At 37.5% G+C, this 24199-nt stretch overlaps 1 protein-coding gene across 3 annotated transcripts in view; it reads right to left on the bottom strand.

Annotated features, from left to right (window-relative positions):
- LOC126292215 (zinc finger matrin-type protein CG9776-like) overlaps positions 1–24199 on the bottom strand; it is a 231839-nt gene that overhangs the window by 87529 nt on the left and 120111 nt on the right. For all 3 annotated transcript variants that reach the window (XM_049986073.1, XM_049986072.1, XM_049986074.1), the window contains 4 exons: positions 21936–22061; positions 19077–19331; positions 13171–13270; positions 2463–2581 (listed from right to left, as the gene is read on the bottom strand). In XM_049986073.1, coding sequence (XP_049842030.1) covers positions 2463–2581; positions 13171–13270; positions 19077–19331; positions 21936–22061 — 600 coding nt within the window. The remainder of the gene's footprint in view (positions 1–2462; positions 2582–13170; positions 13271–19076; positions 19332–21935; positions 22062–24199) is intronic.

Genomic DNA, 24199 nt, shown 5'->3' with positions numbered 1-24199 from the left:
CAATCCCACAAAACTTCCAATTTACCTAGGAAAAATACTGTGATTCACACAGCCAAATGCTTTAGACAGGTGGCAGAAAATACCAACTGCTGCTATTTTATTATTTAATGGTTGTAAAATCTGGTGAGTAAACATGTAAATGACATTCTCAGTAGAGCAACTCTTTTTGGAACCCTGACTGTGATTTTCTGAGGATATTATTGTTGCTAAGGTGAGATACTATTCAAGAATATGTCAATCCAAAAATTTTGGAAAGCAACATATCCATTTTTTTGTAGTTCTGTTTGAGATCATTCCTGGGAAAGTGTGTACTAGTTCAGCTAAAGTGAATTTGCTATAAAAATGTATTCTGATAACAATCATTCAGTGGGAGGATAAGGCATACTTATTACACATAGTAATTGAGTAAACAAAAACTATAATATATGAGTCATAATTTTCTTGAGAGGTAATTGATTGCTCATACTGGAATTCTGTAATAGCTATTCACTTTATATTTATCTCATAAAAGGATTCCAGTTGACACATCACACTTTGGTGAAATTAACATTATTCAAGATAATTTCAAGTCAATCTGTTTCTGTTAACTGAAGTTCATATTTTCAACAAAGAATGGTATAAGCAAAATTATGATGACAGAAAATGTGATGTAAGAATCTATCTGAAGTCGCGTTCTAAAAGAATACTGACAGAACTGCCTCATAAATTTTTAAAGTACAGAGAATGATTCGGAAAAGCAGCTGGATACACTGTTTGAAGATGACTTAAAATGTTAAACTACTCATCAAGAAGCGACATTTTTAACTTAGGCATTTGAAAATGTTAAAGGGCAGATCAGCTTAAGGTAGCAAAATTTTGACAATATTCAAAATTTTTTTCTACCACAGAAAACTTACAAGAATAAAAGTTGACATGACCAAACAGCTGGTCTTCTTACACAGGATAAAAATATAATCTATGATAACGAAACCATTTTTACTCCCTTTTAAGCTGTTTCAATATTGGAGTGGTTGCAAAATAGTACTATAGCATTGTTCTCATGCCCAGAGTAGTTTTAAACTTTTTAATGTTGAGTTTAGTGTACTTTATTGGCAAAATACATATCTACAAAAACAGTGCTCTTTCTGTTAGATATCACAATAAATAGTATATTTATTTTTTCAAATTATGAATTTAATTTTTTGAACTTTTTAAACAATGTAATATGTTTTCAACTGAGAGGCTATTCACCAGAATGATCGGATTTTGGTTGTTCTGTTGATAATATATAGTTACAGATACACAAAAAATTTCAAAGTTCTACGTCATTTAGTTTTTGAGTTACAAGAGAAATGGATAACGAAAATGTGAAGAGCAGGAAATGAATGACAAACACTGCTCTGCATTTTTCATGCCTTTGTTGTTGTATTAATGTAAATCAAAAGTCACCAGCAGAGTAGGTTGGCTCTTCTAATGATGCTTGGTGGTCTGTCTTTCTTTTTCTTGTCTCTTTTGTTGTTTCTGGTTTCCTTCTCCCTGCCGACTTTATTCACACTATATCCACTTGGTCCAATGCAAATTTACCAAACATTACACACTCAATTCCTAACAGTTTAATCACTTCCAGTCTACCTTTCATGCCTTCATTGAATGTAATTATTGCAGTATTAGCTGCAATTTTAATAACCACTTTCCCACAAAATCCAGTTTTGGGACAAACTTTCCATATTTTACTGTTCAGTGACTCATTCAAATTTTGTGTATCAGTTTCAACGCATTTTTTAAGCGCTCTGTGGCAGCTAAATTCTTAAACACAGGCCTGATAGCTTCCATCCCTGAAGGTGGTAAAGTACTTTTGTGCCTACAGCTATTAACACTTCTGTCAGACACTATATGTTGATACTGTCACCATGACTCATTTTCCTTGGGACAAAAATAAAGCATCGGGTTGGAATCAGAAGAACGTTTGTGATACCATATAGCCCATGTAAGTAGCTGCTCTCATGTTAATAACATAATAAGAATTTTTCTTAATGTATTCCCATAATATGAGGTGGTTGTGTTTGTGATAGGATTTGCCTGTCAGTTTCTTTTCACCACATAGAGGTTTTCTGACAGAGTGACATATATCTTTGTACAAACTTCACACAAGTTGACTGCAAAGAATTGGAAATTTAGCTTCAAAACTGCATATAATATGAGAAATTTAGTTAAATGCACAATTAGACACAAGGAAAATTTAAAGTTACTCTTAGGGTGAGGTTTCAATGGCCAGATTGGAAGCATTGCTTTACTATTTACTCCATAACATAAAAACTATTTACAGGTGTTGTAATATTTTTTCGCTAAAATGCTCCTAAACATCTGAAGCATAAGGAAAAAATAATTTTGAAAAATCAGCTTCTTGAAAATCTTAAGTTGTATCTGCCCCCTTAAGTGAGAAGCACATATATGCATAATAAAAATGTTAAGCGGGAACTTACGGCATATTTTTCTGAGTGTGACTTGCCCTTCAAGTGCACTGACGCACAGTGGAGGTCGCCCATCCAGGTGCTGCACAGCTTACAAAACCAAGCAGTGGCTGACACAAAAAATTGCAGACCTGAAGCAAATGAAACAAGCAAAAACTTCAGCAACAATGTTGAATATTAAAGCACTTATTTCAAATGCTAGATATGTATACGTACCAGTAAAACCTCATACATCCAAGTGTCTGTATAAACTTCAAAGCACAAAAATGGTCAGAAACAACTGTGCACAACAGCTCACGTAAGATTACGAGATCAGTTTTTTGAACAATTCTACAAATATAAGTGACCAAATTCAGTTATTCATAGTGTTAAAAAACAAATCTGTTACAAGTAAACAGGTCTGCAAGACTTTTAGATGCTGAAGGTGTTTTTTCATTAAATCTAACAGAAGCTGGAAGTAAACAATGTTTCATTTATCATTTAAATAAATAGCGACCAATTATAAGTTGGCTCTTAATAACAACAACAAAATATTCGTAGAGTTCTCACACAACAACATACAATACCTGACAACATCTGAAGTAGAAAAATTTATGTTAATGAATGTGGGTATCAAAAAATAAAACCATAATGTTAGAACACAGTATTTGAGGTGTGCTACTTGACACAGTCAAATCAATCAAATATCTAAGCATAATGTTGCAAAGTAATACGAAATGGAACGACCAAGTACAGATGATATTAGGGAAGGCGAATGGTCAACTTTAATTTATTGGCAGAATTTTAGGAATGTGTAGCTTATCTATAGAGAAGACTGCTTATAGACCACTGGTTTAAACAGCATAAGAAGATACATGATAGCTCACAGTGTCGTTGCAAGCTTTCAACTGAGAATCACTGTTAATGACTGCAGGCGAAAATGGTAGGGCACGTCCATGTTTGCTGGTTCCAAGGATGAACCTTGTCCAGTCTGTACTATAATTTGTACAAAATGTAATTTATAAAATGTTACATCTACAGTCCTTACACAGTAACATGGTCAACTAAGACTTTGATGTACGAGTTTCATTATGTCTTTTCTGGGCTGCACTTGTAAATGCCAAGAATGAATTTTTTTTTATTAAGCATTTCATGTGGATTAAAATATTCGATGCTTTGTGTTTCAATATTCATGACAAATTAAATGTTTTAAGTGATTTTTGTAAGTGTATTATTATGTAATTGCTATGTGCCAATTTGTGTTGTCCTACAAATTGGAATGTTGTGTTGTTTGATACCAGATGATGGCTTATGGCCAAAACCGGTAGCACTAATAAAATCCAGTAAATGCAGTTCAGCGTCACGAGTTTTTGAAACATACACTGACAGCTGAAAATGGACAGAAGAAAACCCATGAAAATATACTGTTATTATTAAGAGTATACTGATCAAGAGGAAGCAATGAAGTTTCAATTTATGCTGTAATTTGATGTTTATTTTATTTCTTCAACATGACAGAAAGAATTTCACTATTTCCACACTAATTTACCTAAAGATAGACCTTGAAGTGGTGAATCTTTTGACATCTGATGTACATAGCTAACAGCAGCTGTTTGTGACATATTTCAGTTTTGCCTCAAATCACAACTTACATTTTGCTTAATTATCCTGATTATTTTAAAGAAATTCTTCTTCTCCCAAAACTAGACCTCATGCTGGTCTAATCCGATACCTGATTTGTCAATTTCAGACACTTAGTTTGGATATCGTAATTCAGACAGCAACCCAAAGTGTAATTTATAAGAAGTTTTGTTGTTTTCACTCCACTCAGACATTTGGCCAAAAAGATTGAATTAAAAATTAAATTTGTAGTATTCAGCCCAGATATCTCAGCGAGCAATGAGAATCTCAGTGACAGATTCATATGAACCAGGATTACAAAATATATCGCGTTTTGTTCTCTCTCTCCCCCCCCCCCCCCCCCCCCTTTCAAGATTTGGTAAAGCGCATTTTTTCTCCTTGCTTGCCTTGGTCTTAAGCTTGCACATATGTCAACAGATATGCAAAAAATTCTTTGAGGATGTTATAATAATTACAAGAATGCAGCTGAGTCATGTCTTCAGCAACCACTGATATTTCAACATGTGAGGCGTACACATGCCATTATTTTCAAAACAAAATTAAATGAGAGACCATGATATGAGGAGTACATACATTCAGAAAGATAACATACACCCACGTATTCACATGCGTGCCTTGATATGAGGAGCACCTTCAGAGAGATAACATACACACATCCAAGAGCATGCAAGTGCGTGGCCTCCTGCACCACACACACACACACACACACACACAGTGAACAACTAATGCCGCCACAAACCCAAAGATGAGCAACATCAGCAATTATTGATACCAAATATTAATCACCAATGAGTTGAGCATGTAGTATTAATTCTTAATACTATCCCAATACCTGGAGTTGCATGTCAGATTCTCTATGCTGTTAGATTCCATGGGATTAGCGGTGCCAAGACTACGTTCTGCAATAGCAGATATGCTTGTCTAATGCAAGCATGTGTGATGCATATTCTCAATACACCAGTCGTCCTTGGTTCTGATGATCTGACTGATATAGACATTATCTTAGTCAATGGATGAAAAGCACACTTCACACTGTCTTTCCGCAGAGTCCAACCAATTCTGTTAGAAATGCCACCTGCGTAAGGCACAGAGTTAGGTGTCATCTCATTTTTTTCATCACTCACCCAATTGTTTGACAATGCAGCCCGTCATAAAGCAGCATGTGTGAAGCGATTGTTTATAGGCACTGATTGATTGATTGATTGATTGATTAACTGAGAGGGGTTATGGGATCAAATGGCAAAGTCATCAGTCCCGTGAATCTGCAGTGAGTCACAAGAACAAGGGTCTGCTAGAAATGGACGGATCCAGCCAGGAGAGTCAAATTATACAATAATGGTCATTAAACACATAGTAAAAACATAAATGTGAGACCAAATCTAAAAATTGGAAGGAAAAAAAGGGTGGGGGCGATCATAGGGTCACAGACCGAAAAGATTAAAAGATGTCTCAACAAAAACCAACCTGCCCCTGCTTCAAGACTAAAGGAGAATCTTATATCTGGAAATAAAAACCACTTTGACAGAGGAAACGGAGGACCAGTCCAACCATCTGTGGATCACCTGCTAATATTAAATTTAAGGAATCGGAAAGACTATACTTAACACGAAGGGCCAAAAGAAGGGGACAGTTCACCAATATGTGAGACATCGTCAGTCTGGCTCCACAACCATACTGTGGAGATGGGACATTATGTAGGAGGAAACAATCAGTGAACCAGGTATGACCAATGCATAAACGGCGTAAAACAGTGGACTCCTTCAGAGAGGAGCAGAAAGAAGAGCGCAAAACTGCAGTAGACACCTTGATTTTGCGGAGTTAATTATTATGGGCAGTAATGCTCCAGACAGCATTCCACTTTTGGGCAAAGAGAAATTTGACGTAGATCTGCATGTCCACAGCTGGAATCATGAAAGGAAATGGGGTAAGTATCTGCTTCTCTGGCGAAATGGTGAGCCAGTGCATTCCCTGGGATGCCCACAAGACTTGGAACCCAGGTGGCACGAGCAAGGGCAGAGAGAAGGTCATGGATAGCAGACATCAGAGAGTGAGGAGAGTAGCATTGATTGTTAGCTTGCAGGCTGCTCATGTGAGTCTGAAAAAATTAACACACCTGAGAAACAAAAAGAAGTGCTCCGTGAATGAAGCTCTGCTGTGAACATACTACATGATCCCGATAATAAATGGTGATCAAAGCCAGGAGGAAAGGTGAAAGTGTATCCCACCTTATAGATTATCTTCGACCCATCAGTGTAAAAGATGGTGGCACCTTGGAACTCTGCCAGAAAACCATAGGAGTGACAGAGATCTTAGGACCCTGGAATAGATCGGTCCTAATCCGTGGTCTAGGCACCATCCAGGGGGGATTGGGAGGGGGGGGGGGGGGATGGGAGGAAGGACATGAGGTGCAGTCCAGTGAGTGGAGATGGAGATCCCAACAGAGGGAAGTGAGACGCATGCCACCTAGCAATATTACCCATGAGAAGGTGTCACAAGGGAGATGTCTGTCATTGGTGACAAGCACAAGGTACACAGGATGGTCAGGGAAATGGCGAAAGGCGATTGCGTAAGAAGCAATAAGTTGGCTCCGTTGGATGTGTAGAGTGGAAATCCCCACTTCCAGGAGGATACTATCAACAGGACTAGTGTGAAAGGCACCAATAGCCAGATGCACCCCACAATTATGGACAGGATAAAGGAGTTTAAAAGTGGAAGGAGCTGGTGAGCCATAAACCTGACTACCATAATCTAGTCTGGAGAAGAACAGAGCATGGTAAAGATGGAGAAGAGTGGAATGGTCTGCACCCCAATATGTGGGGGGGCAGGAGATAACAGCATTAAGTATCCGGATACATGTAGTCTTTAGGTGGCGAATGTGAGGCAGCCTATCAGCTTGTTATCAAAAAGCATGTAGAAGGTAGGAATGCATGGAGCCATAGAAGAGACAGACTACTCCAGGGAGAGGTTCTGGGATGAGCCTAAAGATTTGAGGAGAGACTGGAGATCCTGCTGGATTTCTGGAATGGGGTCACTGTGGGAGGATTTGTAGGTGGATGTATCTGACAGCTGATGAGAGTCCTTTTGCCAGCTAATCCTTGTGGTTCAAAACAACAGTGGTGGAGCCTTTGTCCACAGGTAGGATTATAAGATCAGTATCAGTTTTTAGGTGGTAGACTGCGGTTCTTCCTGCTCATGTAAGGTTACATTGGATGTTGAAGGAGTTTGGAAATTATGGTGAGACAAGGTTCAGCGTTAAGAAATTCTAGAAAGTTAACAGGGGGTGATTTGGGGGCAGTGGGGGTGGATCACCCTCTCTCCATCTCATCCCTGCATGCTCCCCAGCAGCATTTCGCCATCCCCCAACCTCCCCACACCAGCCTCCTACTTACCACCGCCCAGTTGCCTCTCCCAACATGCATTGCTGCTGCTCAGAGTCTGGCTTCAATTGCAAGAGACTGTGGTCGTGTATGTGAGTTGTGCTGTGCTGTGCTGTGTGTGTGTGTGTGTGTGTGTGTGTGTGTGTGTGTGTGTGTGTGTGTGTGTGTGTGTGGTCCATTTTTGACAAACGCATTGTTAGCCAAAAGCTTATTTTGTGACAGTCCTTTTGTTGTGCCTATCTGTGATTCAGCACCAGCACGATATGGTGAGTAGCAACTATCCTTTTCATAATATTGTTACGAAAATATCAGAGTCATTCAAATGCAGTCTCCCTAAATGATGTAAGAAATTCATTGGGTTCTGAAGGTGATGTACATCCTGACCTACTACTGGGCTAACCAGAGTATCAAGGTGTTTGGCTACACAGCATGCCTGAGCACCAATGTTAGTGATAACCAGCCTAAGAGAAAGCCCAATGTGGATTATAGGGATTGCATAAAATCTAGTGGGACAAAACAATAAGAGTTATGACCTTTGATAGTCTCAGATGCTGTAATGTTACCCTTGGGCATAGGAGCCCCAGTGAACACATGACATACCGCTCTCCCAATCTTCTCTGGTGCATCAGAAGGTAGTTTAAAAACAGCCTGTTTGACAGGACTTGTAAAATCAAGAAGTGGGAAATGATTGAGCATAAGTGTAAAGTTTAAACCTTTCCATAACAGAGAAGCTGCATCGTCCAAAGCTTTCTTCACGAGATTGATCGCAGAATGTTGAGATGCAGTATTACACTCAAGACTCAATGAAAAGTTCCAACTTATTCAAATGCCATGCAGTAGCAAAACGACATTCCCAGACCATGACCAAGGAACACCATCTGCCCATGTAAACGAAATGTGGAAATTTTTAAGCAATCATCACATGAAGCCAAAACTATTATTGGAAACAAACACCTACTGTCAGGAACTACAATGGACGCTTTCACGAACAATGGCTAAAACAGTGCATGGCTTGTTGCGATTAGCACTTTGAGAATTAATGTCACACAAAACTTTGGCAAATGTTGGAATGCCATTATGTTCTCAGCACGACAACAAAAAGAAAAGCACACAGTGCAATCTCACTCTCCTACAACAAAGTTTATTTAACTTCTGCAAGCAATAATAAATTTCCTTCCTGCGAAGGTCAACAATGTGAAACTTGAGTTTCTCCCGCTGTATAAAATGTGTGAAGAACTTACAGGAATGAAGCTAAGTGAAGTCTTCAACAACCGCTGATATTTCAAAGTGTTGACATGCCTTGAACATGATCGAGCACACACCTGTGAAATATCGGTACTTGTCAAAGATAACACCTGGCTGCATTCCCATAAGTGATTTGAACATTTTATACGTGAAGAGAAACTCAAGTTTCATATTTTTTGAACAGTTTATGCCTTCTCACACAGTACACATGGCTCTGATGCAACTAGGGAATCACATCTTGGAACGACATACACATTTGCTAAATCGAAATCAATGATATGAAATAATAAAGGATGACTTTTTGAAACATATTTTAACTCTATGTTGGAGCTGATGAGAGAAGATAAATCATTTTTAGCATGATGTACAAACACCTATTCAAGTGTTATTTATACAGAAATATCTGCACATCCTATCAACTTTCTGAGGAGACTACCATTTTTCCTACAGGTAGGTCATAAATGTTATGCACTTACAGTGATGGTGGAATAAATAACATTTTCTCCAGAAAAAGGTGTCAGTATGAACTACCAAAGACTATGAAATGTGATTAATTTTTGTCATTTCAAGACAGACAAAATACCACACAGGAAAATAAAATAAGGGAGTGTGGGAGGGAAGGAGACACAAAAGATGTTATAACAACAACAAATCCAAAATCCAACATAGAATACGCTGAAACTGTGTTACGGTTTCAACTTCTTGAATATGAGGAGGGCAAGAACTTTATTGATCAAAATGCAAAGTTATACAGTTATTTACAGTAATATGTCTGATATTACACATACATACAGCCACATACATATGTAAAACACTTATTTTGTACAAGAAGAAATCTAAATGTACCCATTGAAGATTGTAGAAAAACAAAACATTCAATTTACATGCAATGTCTCTTGTTATAGAACTTCACTGACACAGTTTTGTCTTCTTCTCTTCAATTTTGGTCTCCTTTCCTTTTTAACTAACTTCACTTATGCTCTCACACACAGTACAATGAACAACAGGAAAAACTTCACAAAAAAGTTATATCTTGTCTTCCATTTAGAGGTACAGCAACAAAAACTTAAACATTTCTCTCTCGTTCACTCTCTTCTGATCAATAGACACACAGCGATGCAACTGAGTACTGTTCTGCACAATTCTTCTTCCAGTCAAATATGGTAACTCATAACGGTATAGCAACATAATGATGTCATTTAGTCCAGCAGGATGGAAAAAAATAAATAAATACAATGAGGTTTGAACACTCTATAGAGCTTTTTGAACACAATTTACATACATTTAACTTTAAAAAATAACTAGTAATAACAGTAAAACTTAATTCAGTACTCACCGTTCCACATCAATACAAATTTGAAACCTTCTTACAGTCATACACTTATATTCAGAAAAAGAAATTCTACATAACAACAACCTGACGGTTTATATACGCAACGTCCAATCAAACAACAAAGCACCGCACCGGAGCCTTAGCTATTTGCCTTGTTATAACACAGTTTAATTGCTATTTTCGCTAACACTGAATAGTTTGTATCTAATATTGTAACCCAAAGCCTCACACAGAAGACAAACAATTTCTTTTTCTCCCTCTAAGGAAATAATTATACTCAACTGTTCCACCTACACACCTTAGCTTACCGCCCTTGCAAATTACCGTGTAACAAAGACATCAGGCACACTCCAAGACATTTAAAAATTGCAGCCACAAAATGTCAGCATCTTGCCACAACATTTTTGCTGTACTAGGCAGCCAAAATATTTCAAGTTATAGGCTTCATCCAGCTGCAATCCTGAAATACCACGGAATATTCAGTATGCAGAAAAACTTCGAAAATCACATGTAAGGCACATCTGACTTTGACAACGGGCAGCACAGACTATGTGTTAGGTGCACATCATAATCAGAAATTCCACTCCCCCTATTTTGTAAGATTTGCAAAGCAGAAATTCTGCACTGAACTTAAGAGACCACTGAACATGCAGCAGAAAATTAGTAGTGGAGCTCTGGTGACAAAACGAATGAGAAGTTGTGAAGAAAGTGGGATTTGATTTTAGCATAATACTGTTGATGACAGCCATGGGAAAGCACTGATCAAGTATGCTTATAAAGGGAAAATAATACTGTATTAGATTCTATGCCATTACTGACAAGCAGCCAGAGATTCCCCAACAGTGTCATAAATTCCTGCCAATAGTGGTACAAGTATGACATGTCAATCACTTGCTTCATGTTTATTTTCTGACAGGAGATTGTCTGACACTTTACTCAGATTTAGCTCAGTGAACTGGAATCTACAAGAATGATTATGACAGATGATTCACATTGTGTTTGGTTTCATCCATGAAATAAGGGGAAAAAAACTACTTGATTTTCAAAAGTTTTGTTGTAGGATGAAGCATATTCTGCTAAATGAAAAAGTTAATTGCAATTTCTTTGAATTATTCTTCCAAGTGAATTGCAAGTTAAGGAGGAGACCCATTTTAAAAAGTGTATTAGTAACAGCTTGAACACTAATTTGTTGAAACTTTGGTGAACGTGGATACTGGAGCTGGACATTAGTATTGTGACTTGTGGTACCAAATAAGAATTGGTGAATAAAGAACACACACGATAAACTGGATACTTAAGGGTATCGTAATTCCAAACAAGTGAACTGCAGAGTCAGGGAGATCTATGGAAAACCAACCCAGGAGCATACGCAAATGAAGATTCTGGAAGTATATCGATATGACACAATCTTCTCAGGTTGCTTGTCATGTCAATCTACACTGTGTCCATTTGACAGACTGTGAGACCTCAGTACTCACTAAAAGACTGGAAACTGGAAAGAGAGAACGTGCCTGCTAAAACACCACGGATACACTGCAGACTGATGTGAGAAACCGAAGAACATTGTATTGCACCATAGGGGCAGCAAAAGGAATCTGAGTAGTGACTATTTTATTTTGCGGAAAGGGTTAAGGAAATCATGGCCTTTTTTTGTCATGGTAGGTTTGGAATGGGTTTTTGTATGCACAAGAGTGTCAGTAAATGTGTTAGGGAACTGAGCATTACAACATTACATGGCTGCAAGGAGCTTTTAGGTTATGACAACTATCAAGTTGAAAATACTCCTGTTTTTGGAATTTGGAAGGAACAATGAGCACAGTGTGAAGATGAATGCCGGCCAACTGACTTTCAACAGAGGAGACAACATGCAGTTACAAGAAATATGTAGTACAGGCTCACCACAAGCCTGTACTGAAATGATATTACCTACAAACTCAAAGGAAATGGGTACAGAAGATAAAAGAGTTCTGACATGTTCCACATCCACGAGAATCATCTCATTTTTTGGGTCTATGGTATGAAAATTGAATCTAATCAAATCTAATCCAATGTTTTATTGACAAGGAGATGACCGGACAAACTGAGAGCTTGAATAGGAAAAGGATAAGCAAAGGAATTGCTTGTGTCCTACACAAATGAATTATCCTCCGATTAACGTTAAGTGGAGTGAGGAAGTAAAAGAATGGCCAAATCCAGATGGCTGGACAGAGGTTATAAACCTCAGCATAATTAGGGACATCGATGCGAGTCCAATGCCATTATCTCAGTATCATCTCACTCACCTTCTAATAACACCAAACACAGGGACAGACTTCTCAACACTCCAAAGGAAGCTCAAACAGGCAAGCTGTGAATTAATATGAGGGAGACATTTCTATTTACTGGGCCATGCTCAAAACATGTGTAGAAGTTTCCAGCTCGAACACGGATTCCCACCTTTTGCACGCAGTGCTTGACTGGTACGAGTGCTGATAAACCCTCCTAATAGTTCTGAGTAGCAGCAGACAAAAGACTGTCAAAATAGCAAATCTAATAATTGAGCCCACGGTAGTTTCCTCTTTTCCCTCTATTACAGACTGTCACAAAATTTCAACTCTCAAATATACAAGGGGTAGTCAGTTTTCATCATTGCTTCAAATAAATAAATCTAAATATTTCACATTTGTTTTTCTGCAGTGCTGGTAAACACTGAAATCTCCACAGCACAGTACTGTAGCATGCTGCTAGAGGAACAAAACAAAATGGTGTAGCCTACTGTTTAAGATTAGTATTGTGCGGTAATTTCAGCAGCAGTTGAAATGTTGCAGCTGTGTCAAGTCAATCCAGATGGCTGAAGAAGCCATCAGGATTGGCCACACACAGCTACAACATTTATGCTGCTGCTGAAAACAAAGTACCACATAGTACCACTCATCAATAGGCTACACCATCTTGTTTTGTTCCTCTAGCTGCATGGACAGTACTGTGCTGAGGGGATTTCAGTGTTTACCAGCACTGCAGAAAAACAGACATCAAGTACGTATCTTTATTATTTTAAGGCAACGATTAAAATTTTAAAACTATCCCTCGTAGAAAAACAACAACTACCTTATTCTCAACAGACAGGTAGGTAGGTAGTCAATATTGTGACAATAATCTCTCTTACCTTTTATCGGTGTTCGTTTAGATGGCAATCCTTCGATAGTAGGCAAGACTTCTTCTGCCTGTTGTACCTTATGCCATGGCAAATCCACCAGTTTTCGCTCCTATATATAAAAAAATATATACATATTGTTAGACTGCAATTCGATGGAGTCGAACAGATAGATTAAAAGCAAAATCACACAAAGCACATTAAATTTAAATTTTAACAGACATACTAGCACACAACATATTTACATAAACAAATGCAAATAAATTGCGAACACTGTTACCGCTATCAAGTGAGGGTATCTGCTTTATGACCCTCCAATGCAGTTGAAACAACTAAATATTTTAATCCTGGGAGCAGAAAATGCAAGTTAAGAGTAACTGCAAACAGTGATTGGGAAAACACCTCTTTTAGCTGTGGATGACCATCTTGAATCAAAACTCACTCTCAAGTTTCCTCTTTCTCTGAAAAGAATCAATGTTCTTTTAATAACAAGGCTTCATCATGCAAAAATTCCAAGGATTTTACATAATAAAAATCTGGCAGATATGATAAAAAATTAACTACTTACAGGAAGTTGATAACAAAAGATGTTCGCAACAAATAACAGAAACCGACACTGTTCCCAAAGGAGGCAGAGGTGAGAGAAAGACACGTTTTTCTTTCATCACTGGTCAGCTAAAGTTGAAATTGCTAAGACTATTAATCTGGAGGTCACCTTCATTCATCATGAATATAATCCTCAAACTGAACACATTTCGTGCTTGGAAATCATACAGAAGAATTGAAAATGTTTCAAATCTTTGTTAACTATATCAGCATACTGGTATCTGCGACAATGTATCAGGATATCAGTAATTCAGCAGTTACAAAATTCATGCTCAGCTTTTGTGCCACTAGTAATGGGCAATGAGTAAATGTTAGAGGTATTTTTGTAAATACAGCTTTATTTTGCTCCAGATTCCACAAACGCCAAACGCACCACCACTTCTACTAAAAACAACAGTTTTTCAGTATAGTCCTCATCCAGACATTTTATCGTATGCCACCTATTTCATAAGGCTCTGTATGACCTTTCAGTCTTACTAATCCGCTCTGCTTCTCAGCCAATTTCGTACTTCACCTACATTATCATTGTTAACTATTAGTACTGATCTTATGCTTAGCAATTACAACAAACTCGACAGCAAGTCGGGTTGTTTACACATCAACCAATATAATGTAAAAAGTCCAACCCACAGATGACCTCATTTTTTAAAAAAATTATTTGTTTGTGCAATTTTTGTGAGTGACTAACGTAAGCCAACTTCAAATCTAATTTCAGGTAACACACACCACAATTTTATCAGAATTTTACATAATAGGCTACCATATGAGCATTAGAAAAAAATTTGTTACAATACTGAGAATAATGCTGTAAAATGAGGCCTTAATGTTTTGAACTGTAATTTTTTTCAGTTTAAATTAATGTTTCCAATTTGTTCCAGAGAAGGAGATGTGATGGCACCACTATCTATTACAGTAAGCACTCGTGGTACGTGGCACAATGGTACTAGATTTCTATGAGATTTAGTCACTGCAGTCAGCAGACAGACAGGATGGGAGCAATAAAAATAGCAAAGACAATCTTTGATTGACAGCAATCTGTTGCAATTTCATATTTGAAATCACTACCGTATGACATGTAGCTATGCACATATAAATGAAATCTGAACTGTAGAAACTTCAGAGAAAAGTTGAAATGGACTGTTACAATTTTGTTTGGTTAATTAACTGGAGTACTGGACACAAGGTCATTGATCAAGGAGCAGAGTAAGCAAATCATCCTCGACTGTAATACAGCAAACAAAGATAATAAATTAAAAACTAAAACACTCCATTTTTAATTTATCTATTTTACTCCAGGTGCCAAATAAATATTCTGTAAAAAGTAATAAATATTTAATGGAGATGAAATCTAATCTCTGTTTAAATTATTTTTGTTGCACGCCACTAGTACAAGTAAGTTTGTGAGAACCTTACATCATCAGCATATCTCAACATAGCAGATTCCCCTATCAAAAGACACAATACTGTTCCCCAGTGTTTTCAAACAATAACAGTCTTCCCACCTGATGGTGCATCCCTTCCCAATTAGTCTAATATACTATGTCAAATGGGAAAGACTGGTTACATCCATTACAAAATGTAATTTTCACTGTTTGAATTAGATCATTAATATTATTCAGGGAGATTCCCTCCTCTGTGGGGCCATGAAACTGAAACTACATGAAGTATTGCAAGTAAGATGTATGGTAGGGACCAAAATTTACAAGTTCATTTCTACCAAAATGCATCAAGGTAAAATTTCTCTTGAGTACTTACCAAGACATCATAATAAATTTTACCTCTTTGTATTACTACTATCTTTTGTTGGTTCCATTCAAAATGTGTCTGAATGAAAGAGAATGGCTGGCCAGTGTGTATATTCAGACAGCGAAACTGCATGTACTGCGAACTTTCACAGTTTTCTCAAGAATATATGACAGTCCTTTAATAATTAAAAAGGCAAATTGATCTGGGGGAAAAAATGATAGTAGGGCAAGTTTGGTACTTTTATGGCTTTAAGTTGGCATCACTGGGATAAGCTCTGATCAGCTGATGTATCAACATTGTTTTGTTTATAGCCTCAAAACTACATTTCAAGATGGTGAGTCTGCTTGAAATGCCCACATTAGTTGAGCAACATTCTGTTATTTATTTTTTACTTGCTGAAGGCGAGATACCAGTGAATATATACTGTAGAATGTCTAAAGTTCAGGGTGAAGGTTGTATGAATTTTTACGAGTAGGTAGAGCACTTCAAAAATGGCCGTGACTCAGTGACTGAGGAACACAGTTCTGGCTGACTAGTAGCAGTTTCAACTCCCTCACTTGAAAATCAAACTGATGACATTATTCGTGCCAACCGCCGTGTGACTGTGAAAATGATAGTTGATAAGGTACAAGTTAGTACTAGTACAGTTCATAACATTCTCTGTAACAAACTGAAGTACTGCAAAACATGTGCAAGATGGGTCCCAAAGGACTATGTGGCTACACAAGGAAACAAAGTTGAGAGTGTGCACAGAGCTAAAGGAACATTATGAAAGAGAATATGGGCAATTCCTCAACAAAATTTTAATTTGTGGTGAAACTTGGGTTCACTATTGTAAGCCAGAATCAAAAAGACAAAGCACGGAATGGAAGCACACCAACTCACCTGTCCAGAAAAAATTTTTGGGGTGCTGAAGGTCCAGTTTTTTGTGATTATTTCTAAGAGCAGAGTACAATGAACATCCAATACTACTGAGATTTGTTTTTAAACAAGGTGAAGCCAGCCAAGAGAGACACGTCTCGGATCTCAGAGGAGGTCCAGCAAGACAATGCATGTCCTCATATTACTTAACTAACCCATTAAACCACCGGAAAAAAGTGTGTGTCCATTCCTAAGGGACCAAACTGCTGATATCATTGGTCCCTAGACTTACACACTACTTAAACAAGCTTTCTCTTTTTCTTTTATTTAAACTGTTTATTTACTGACAAATGAAAATGTTAATTAACAAATACTGAAACCATATTTTCTAATATTAACATCTTTATATGTTTAATTACTGGTAGTATGAGAATAAATTAGTATATTTACTGTCCAGGCCCATTAATGTAACCATCTGTCAAAAGCCTGAATAACTGTGTCAGTGTGATCCTGGAAGGGACCGACACAGATGTGGAGTCTTGCCGATTCCAGTGCCATGGCCAGCTACACTAGGTTTCCACAGTGTGAACAGCCCGATCGAAGTGGGCGACAGATTCTCGATTTGGTTTAAATCCAGGGAATTTGGTGGGCTAGGGAGTGTGGCAGTTCACCCTGGTGCTCTTCAAACCACACATGTACACTGCAAGCTGTGCGATACATTTCATTGTCCTGCTGGTAGACACCATTGTGCCGAGATAAAACAAACTGTATGCAGGTGCGGTCACAGTCCCCAAGGATAGATACATACTTGTGTCGGTCCACTGTTCCTTCCAGAATGATGACATCATCCATGGAATGGCACGAAAACATGCCCCAGACTGTAATACTCACTCCTGGTTTCAGGGTATTTGCTTTCAGATGTTTCATGCTGTACATGTCAACTACAATCTATAACCTAAGAAGGCCACCTGTCACCACTCAGCAGTGGACATCCAGACGTGGTACTGGCATGCAAATTACAGCCATCATCACGGATGAACAGCAGTTGGCACGGGCGCATGAACTAGGTGCCCACTGTGGAGGTCCGTGCAGCGATGTTCAATGAATTGTCATTGAAGAGACACTGTTGGGAGACCCTCGGTTTGTCAGGTCGATCAGTTGCTCAACAGCTGCACGTATATTCGCCCGTACGTAGCTCCATCTATGGCTCACGATGCACCACGGCTTCCTCAGCATGTTTCGGATAGTGCCATTTTGCTGTGCACAGTATATTTTAACCGTGGCAGCATGTGAACAATTTACAAACTTAGCAGATTCAAAAATGTTTCCATCCTTGGCACGAAAGCCAATGATCGTGCCCTTTTGGACATCACATGAATCACACACCCCCATTTCAGCATTATGACAATGACTCCTCTATTTTCTGCAACCCGCAACACAAATTATAAAGCCGCCAATGCTAGTGCCACCACCTGCCATACGCAGCTCATTATTGCACATTGATGCCGAACGTAAGAAATGCGGAACGCCTCACTGTTAAATGAAAAAAATTACGTACATCAATAACACTAAAACTTTTATCCACTGTGGATATGGAACCCTGTGACTATGAGAAATAAAGGTTCTCAGAAATAACTGCAAGAAATCTCTTTTTATTATGATTCAATTTTTATTTTACTGATCAGTTTTGAATTGCCTAATTACTCATCTACAGATGGTATACACTTTTAGTGACTGCACGGAGCATTGTGGGAGTCGTGTAACTGTGGCAGTGTAGGAAAAAAACAAGACATGTTTTCTATCTTGCCACAGCTACACAAACCTACAATGCTATGTGCAATAATTATAGAGTGTATTATCTGAAGGTGAGTAGATGGGTGGTTCAAAACTGGTCATGGTAAAATAAAACTAAATCTTTACAAAAGGTGATTGGTTGCAGTTATTTCACAAAACTTTTATTAATAATACTGTTCAACCTCCAGAAATTAAAAAAAAATTAATTATCTATTCAATGTTTCACACTTTTTTACCAGATTTAAAGACATTATTTTTTATTTAAAAAATTTTAATCACTATTATTTTGTTAATATTTTCATTTGTTAATAAACATGTAATTTAAATAAAAGCACAAAAAAATTACTACTAGCGAGATTCAACTCTAATTATTACACTACACACTACCAGTGACTGAATTAATACCCTAGAAAGGTTTAGTACTTAATAGCACCCGGAAATCATCTAATCTTCGAAGGAGACTTTTTCAAGTGATTCCGAGAAACTGCATCACACTGAGTAAGGGGGAAAATCCTGTAATTATCACAAAGATCTTTAAAGTTCCCTTACAAAATAGCACACTGAAGATGAAACTTCTACCATAAAACGTGACACAAGAGTACATGGTGAGTAGTCCACACTGGCTGGTCCTCTCACAAGAGATGCAGTCTACATGACTGATGATAGTGGCCCATTGGGTGCATTTTAATACTTGTGGCAGTATAATAATGATAGAAACACCAGCTTGGGGCTACCATGAAACATATGTATCTAAAACATATCTGCTGGGTTATAGACCAAAGTAAACAACTGTGTTAACTTGAATTTTTTTAATTTGGGAACATGTTTGAATAACAGAAGAAAGCTACTCTGACCCTTTCCTCAGTGACATATGGTGAAAAATTTTACACATAATTAATCATACATCTTACCAATATTTGCTGCTTGTGGTCAGGACTGTGTAAATGGTTCAGGAATTCCTTAGCAGTCCGAGGAAAGACGTCACACACACGGCACCAGTGCATCTCGGGATCATAGAAGACCAGATTGTGGCGCTGCCCAGAACCGAGATTGGAGATTGAAGCAGCAACAGTTGCAGATGTCGTCTTCTCTTCAGCGATAGGGGGTTCAGCCAAAGCCTCTGATTCGTCAGAGTCTGCTGCAGACTCGTCTGAGTCTTCTTGCTTCTGTTGAGCAGACGGAAAACGTCACAACGTAAGACCTAGAGTGGCTTTAGGCGTTACTTTTTATTCGTAGCAGCTGTTAATTTAAACTCAGTTGCATGATGTTCCTCTTACGCGTACTATTGCAAAACTTTTCCCCGTCTGCTCTCTCACTAAAAGCTAATTTGTCATTTAAAAAAAAAAAGCTGGCACAGAACTTGAAGTTCTTTTTATTACTTTTCTGGTGGATACTTTTCATGCCACTTCTATGTCATTTCCATTTCATTTCCTTTTTTAGAGATAAGAGGACAGAAATCAAAAACTAAGAAACAAATTAACTGTTACATGAAAATTGTAAGGCTTCAACAAACTCCCAGCATTTTCTTGTGGCCGGATTAAATCACTGATGATAGTTTATGCAAGGGTCCTGAATGGCACCAATTCCATTGTAGGTGACCTTTTTTCCAACAGTTATAAAAGTGGGTACAACTGGGTTACTATTCCATAGAACATTTTTGTGTTATAGAAATATCTTTGATGTTATGGACTACTGGGCACTTTGAGATACTCATTCATATCCAACATGTAATAACCAACTTGAAGAATTTTCAAACTGAATATTATGCACATATTCACACATCAAATGAGAAAATCACAAGGAGAAATGATAAAGGACCATAAAATGTTCACGCGGAAACTAGATCTGACATACACTCAAAAATATATACACATAATACAAAGTAGTGACTCAGCTTGATAAGAGAATATTTTGAAGCAATTCAAGGTAAAAAGAAAAAGCAGTGAATCAGGCAGACTTACAGATCTGTATAAGAAGGAAGGGCATACTACAACAAGATTAATTCTTTAATAGAAAAACAGAGCAGACGGTGGCAGACAGCAAATAGGTAAATCAAATCTACAGATATTTTACATTAAAGCTTCATAATATAAATAACTGCTTTTTCTGTGAACAAGGTTATTCACCACTCAGACATGACATACAGAGACTGATGACAAAAAATGTAACATGAGCGAGGATTTCATGGAACTGAATGGGGATAGCATGTTGTTAGTATAAATACTTACACTAGGCAACTTAATCAGAAACTAAGAAAGAAAAGGAATCCTCCAAGTTAAGACCTTTATTGCAAGACTTAACTTTGGTACAGAGTTTGGGTTTGGGGCACAACAGTAAAAATCCAGAGTGCTGAAGATCATGTAGACACGTTGTGTCAGCAGAGGTGGCTAGCTCTGAGCACTATGCGACTTAATTTCTGTAAGGTCATCAGTCGCCTAGAACTTAGAACTAATTAAACCTAACGAACCTAAGGACATCACACACATCCATGCCCGAGGCAAGATTCAAACCTGCGAGCTCCACACTGTAGCGCCTAGAACCGCTCGGCCACCCCTGCGAGCTCCACACTGTAGCGCCTAGAACCGCTCGGCCACCCCGGCCGGCAGCAGAAATGTGTGGCACAACATAAAAGATGGCAGTATGTACCACCAAAGGAAAACAAGAATAAACATTTATGATAACAATGGAAATTCATGGAAGGAAGAAAACATAATAAAGGAAATACAACCACTCCCCTACAGCTGATGTGTGTGCACGTGGTAGAAACAACCAACAGAACACTATTTATACTAGGTACAAATAGTTTTCCGTTGCATGTTTCTAGTGCCAGACATCAGTCAGCTGTTAATGAGCAGTTGCCTTTCCTTTCTTTTATGCACAGAAAGGAGATTTATTTGGATGTGAATCCTTAAGACGATAAAATTAAGGGGTATGAATGCATTTTTGAAATAACTGCTACTATGAGGAACAGAAATATAGATACCAGGGTTTTTGTCTTGGTAAATAATATCAGTGTTATTTTATCCTTTAACAGAACAATATTTTTTCACAAACTTTTACTGGAGTATTTCCAGGCATACAATTTCAGAGCAAATACTACATGGGTAATCAACATGATTTTCTTTAGATTCCAAAAATTAAGGAACAGCGAACATACATGTGAATACTGAACATCCACGAAGACAAGCGCTGCAGTTTGAGAAAAATCTGTAATGGACATTCACAGTAACATTCTTTCAATAGAATACGCTGCAGGAAGCCTATGCAAATATTCACCACTGAACGAGGCATAAGGAAATAAAATCACCTTAAAAATGGGAATGGCAAAGAGGTCTACAAGGAAAAAAACAAACATTTCTTCACACAACTGAGCAAAATTTTCAGCTGCTATTAGCTTATTTCAGCATAGTAATGAAATGTATATAAGATACCATACCTTATAAGTAGGCTGCACAATGTCTGCATCTCCTTTAGATAGGCAACTGAATATGGCTGCTGGTGGAATGATGCAGTGAATATGAACATTTTATGTCTCTTATTTAAAAAACTGTCCACATTCACAAAACTACTTTTTTGGTATTATATTCAGAATACATAACAATCCACTGTGGAATGATTGTTTAATTAATTTCAAAATTAATCAATAACAATTCATCATTGGAAATAATCCGCTACAGTAATATTACAAGTACAAAATTATGTGCTAAAATACAGGATAAGAACAGCATTTCAAAGAAAGAAGCTGCAGATGATGTCCAGAAGACACAAACCTTTGATCTTTTCCTGTGCTTGCTCTTTTTACTCGTACGATCTGCTACTTCGTTTTGATCACCAATAATGCCAGTCAACATATCAATGACGTTGTTAATAGCTGTCAGTCTGTTCTGAATTTCCATCTAAAATAGTAATAAAAGCAAATTTTAATGCAACTGGATGTCAAACAATAAGAGAAACAAAATTGGCAGTACATTAAAGTCAAACATAAAGCATTGTAAAATAATACGTCCCTAACAAACACTATCATATTACTTTTAAATCCCATATGTTATGGGGTTTTTTCCTATTAATAACAGAATGATTCCTACCATCATCTTGAGCAACAGAAGAATACAACAGTTGTGCACTTTTGTCCTCAAAATGAGAAATCGTCTCAGAACCATAAATAACATTTTCAAGTTTTCTTGGAATAGCATTAATCAGAGAAAAGAAAACTAATTCACAGGTGCCTGCAGGTGCACAAACTATGCACCCCATGTGTGTTCCAGTGTTTGAAGACAGTCTGTCTAACTTTATGTGGACATATGTTTGGCACACCCCTAAGCCCAGGCCTCGGTAAGATCTGGAATGGGGATTATGCAATGCTTTTATTGACAGTGGTTTTGCTCTTTTAATTTTGGAACCTATGCCTTTTATGTAGGCGCTGCTCTGTGAAAGGCTTTCCGGTATACCTAGGAATTGAAATAATAGTGGTTCAAATAAATGTTCTTAGTTGAATGCAGTATCATAGTACTATTATTGGGGCAAGAGAGGGTCTCCTGTTTTATGCCTTGTACCAGAGATGCACTCTTATACCTAATTTAACCTCTGTTATTCAACTTTTATGAACTCACAGTTTATTATGTTTTTGTCTTATGGATTTTTGTATAAGTTCTGTTTAGCTTTTTTAATGCTAACAGTTTGGATAAGCATCATTATTTACACAGATGCACCAGAACATGGGACAGACTCCAAAAGTGGGTTTGCTTTCATTTAAGGAAATTAAAAATGTTACAACTGTAATGGAATTTTATCTTTGATGATAACAACTCATGAACTATCTTTGCAATGAAATGGACATATTTTATACACTCAGAAAAAGACTCCACATTGATGCATTAAAATGTGCTGAACTGTTTCATAAAAAGACAATGTCACATTAGAATATGAATAGGGTATTGATGTAACATTTACTTTATGCAAACCACAGTTCATATTCACAATAAGCATGTTGTGTCACGAAAACTTTGTTACGATGTGTGTAAAAAAAATTGTTAACTTACACCCACCAAGGACTTTGTTTTTATATTATAGTATATTTACTTCCACTTCCAGGTGGATTTAATGCGTAGGAGGTAGGTGAATGTTGAGAGATGTTAAATACTTTATTTATTATCCTCCTCTTGTTTTGAACTTCCTGCAGGCACAGGGAGAGTCAAGAGTATTTGCTTAAAATATTCACACTACTTACATTCATGAGAGGTGTGTTTTTGTTGGTTACACTCAAACACCTTAACAGTTGTGATATTTGTGTGTTTTTAATTTACTGTAGATTGGTTGTTAGAGATATGCACCAAGCCACAGAGAAGTTATTTCATTTCTAAAAACAACTGTGTTTGGAACACCATACAGCGAGTTTCTAGTAAACTACAAGATGTGGTGAAAATGTGGTGAAAACACTGATATCAGTCAAGTACTGTGTACTGAAACACCATTTAATGCACTCAACAGCACACAGCGCTATGCTGCAATGGAAGTTCTGGACAGTTAAATGGTTAAACAGTAGCAGGAAAGGTACATGGGTAATTCAATAATCAAACAGACAAACACATGCCTCAAGCAGGGAAATAAAACATTTAATAAGGCTTAGTTGACAACCTTGGAGTGTTAGTCATTTGTTGAATTAATATTTACATGAATGTAGTGTCTACGATCTTATAATGTCTGTTCAGAAAAGTGAACAGCATTATGGGATCAAATTTATCCTTTTGGAATATCTTACAGCCATCAGAAATCTTTTCTCAGATGAACAAAGAGTGCAGCAGTATCTGCATGAACTGTGTGAATTTTTACATGTGGGTGGAAAAGTTTAGAAACTGCCTCAAATGTCTAACCAACGAGCAGCACTCCGTGTATTCGGTAGCAGTACCAATCTCATTGCTGCGAACTGGTACTGATGTACTTATCTGAAAAGACTGATGACTTAGAGGTGAACAAATTGCTCAAAAATGTCCAAATAATTTTGCCACAACTCATTCCATCATTCATTCAAAATAAA

The sequence above is a fragment of the Schistocerca gregaria genome, chromosome 9, assembly GCF_023897955.1.
Source record: "Schistocerca gregaria isolate iqSchGreg1 chromosome 9, iqSchGreg1.2, whole genome shotgun sequence".
NCBI classification, from domain to species: domain Eukaryota; kingdom Metazoa; phylum Arthropoda; class Insecta; order Orthoptera; family Acrididae; genus Schistocerca; species Schistocerca gregaria.
This window is presented reverse-complemented; position numbering and strand designations above follow the sequence as displayed.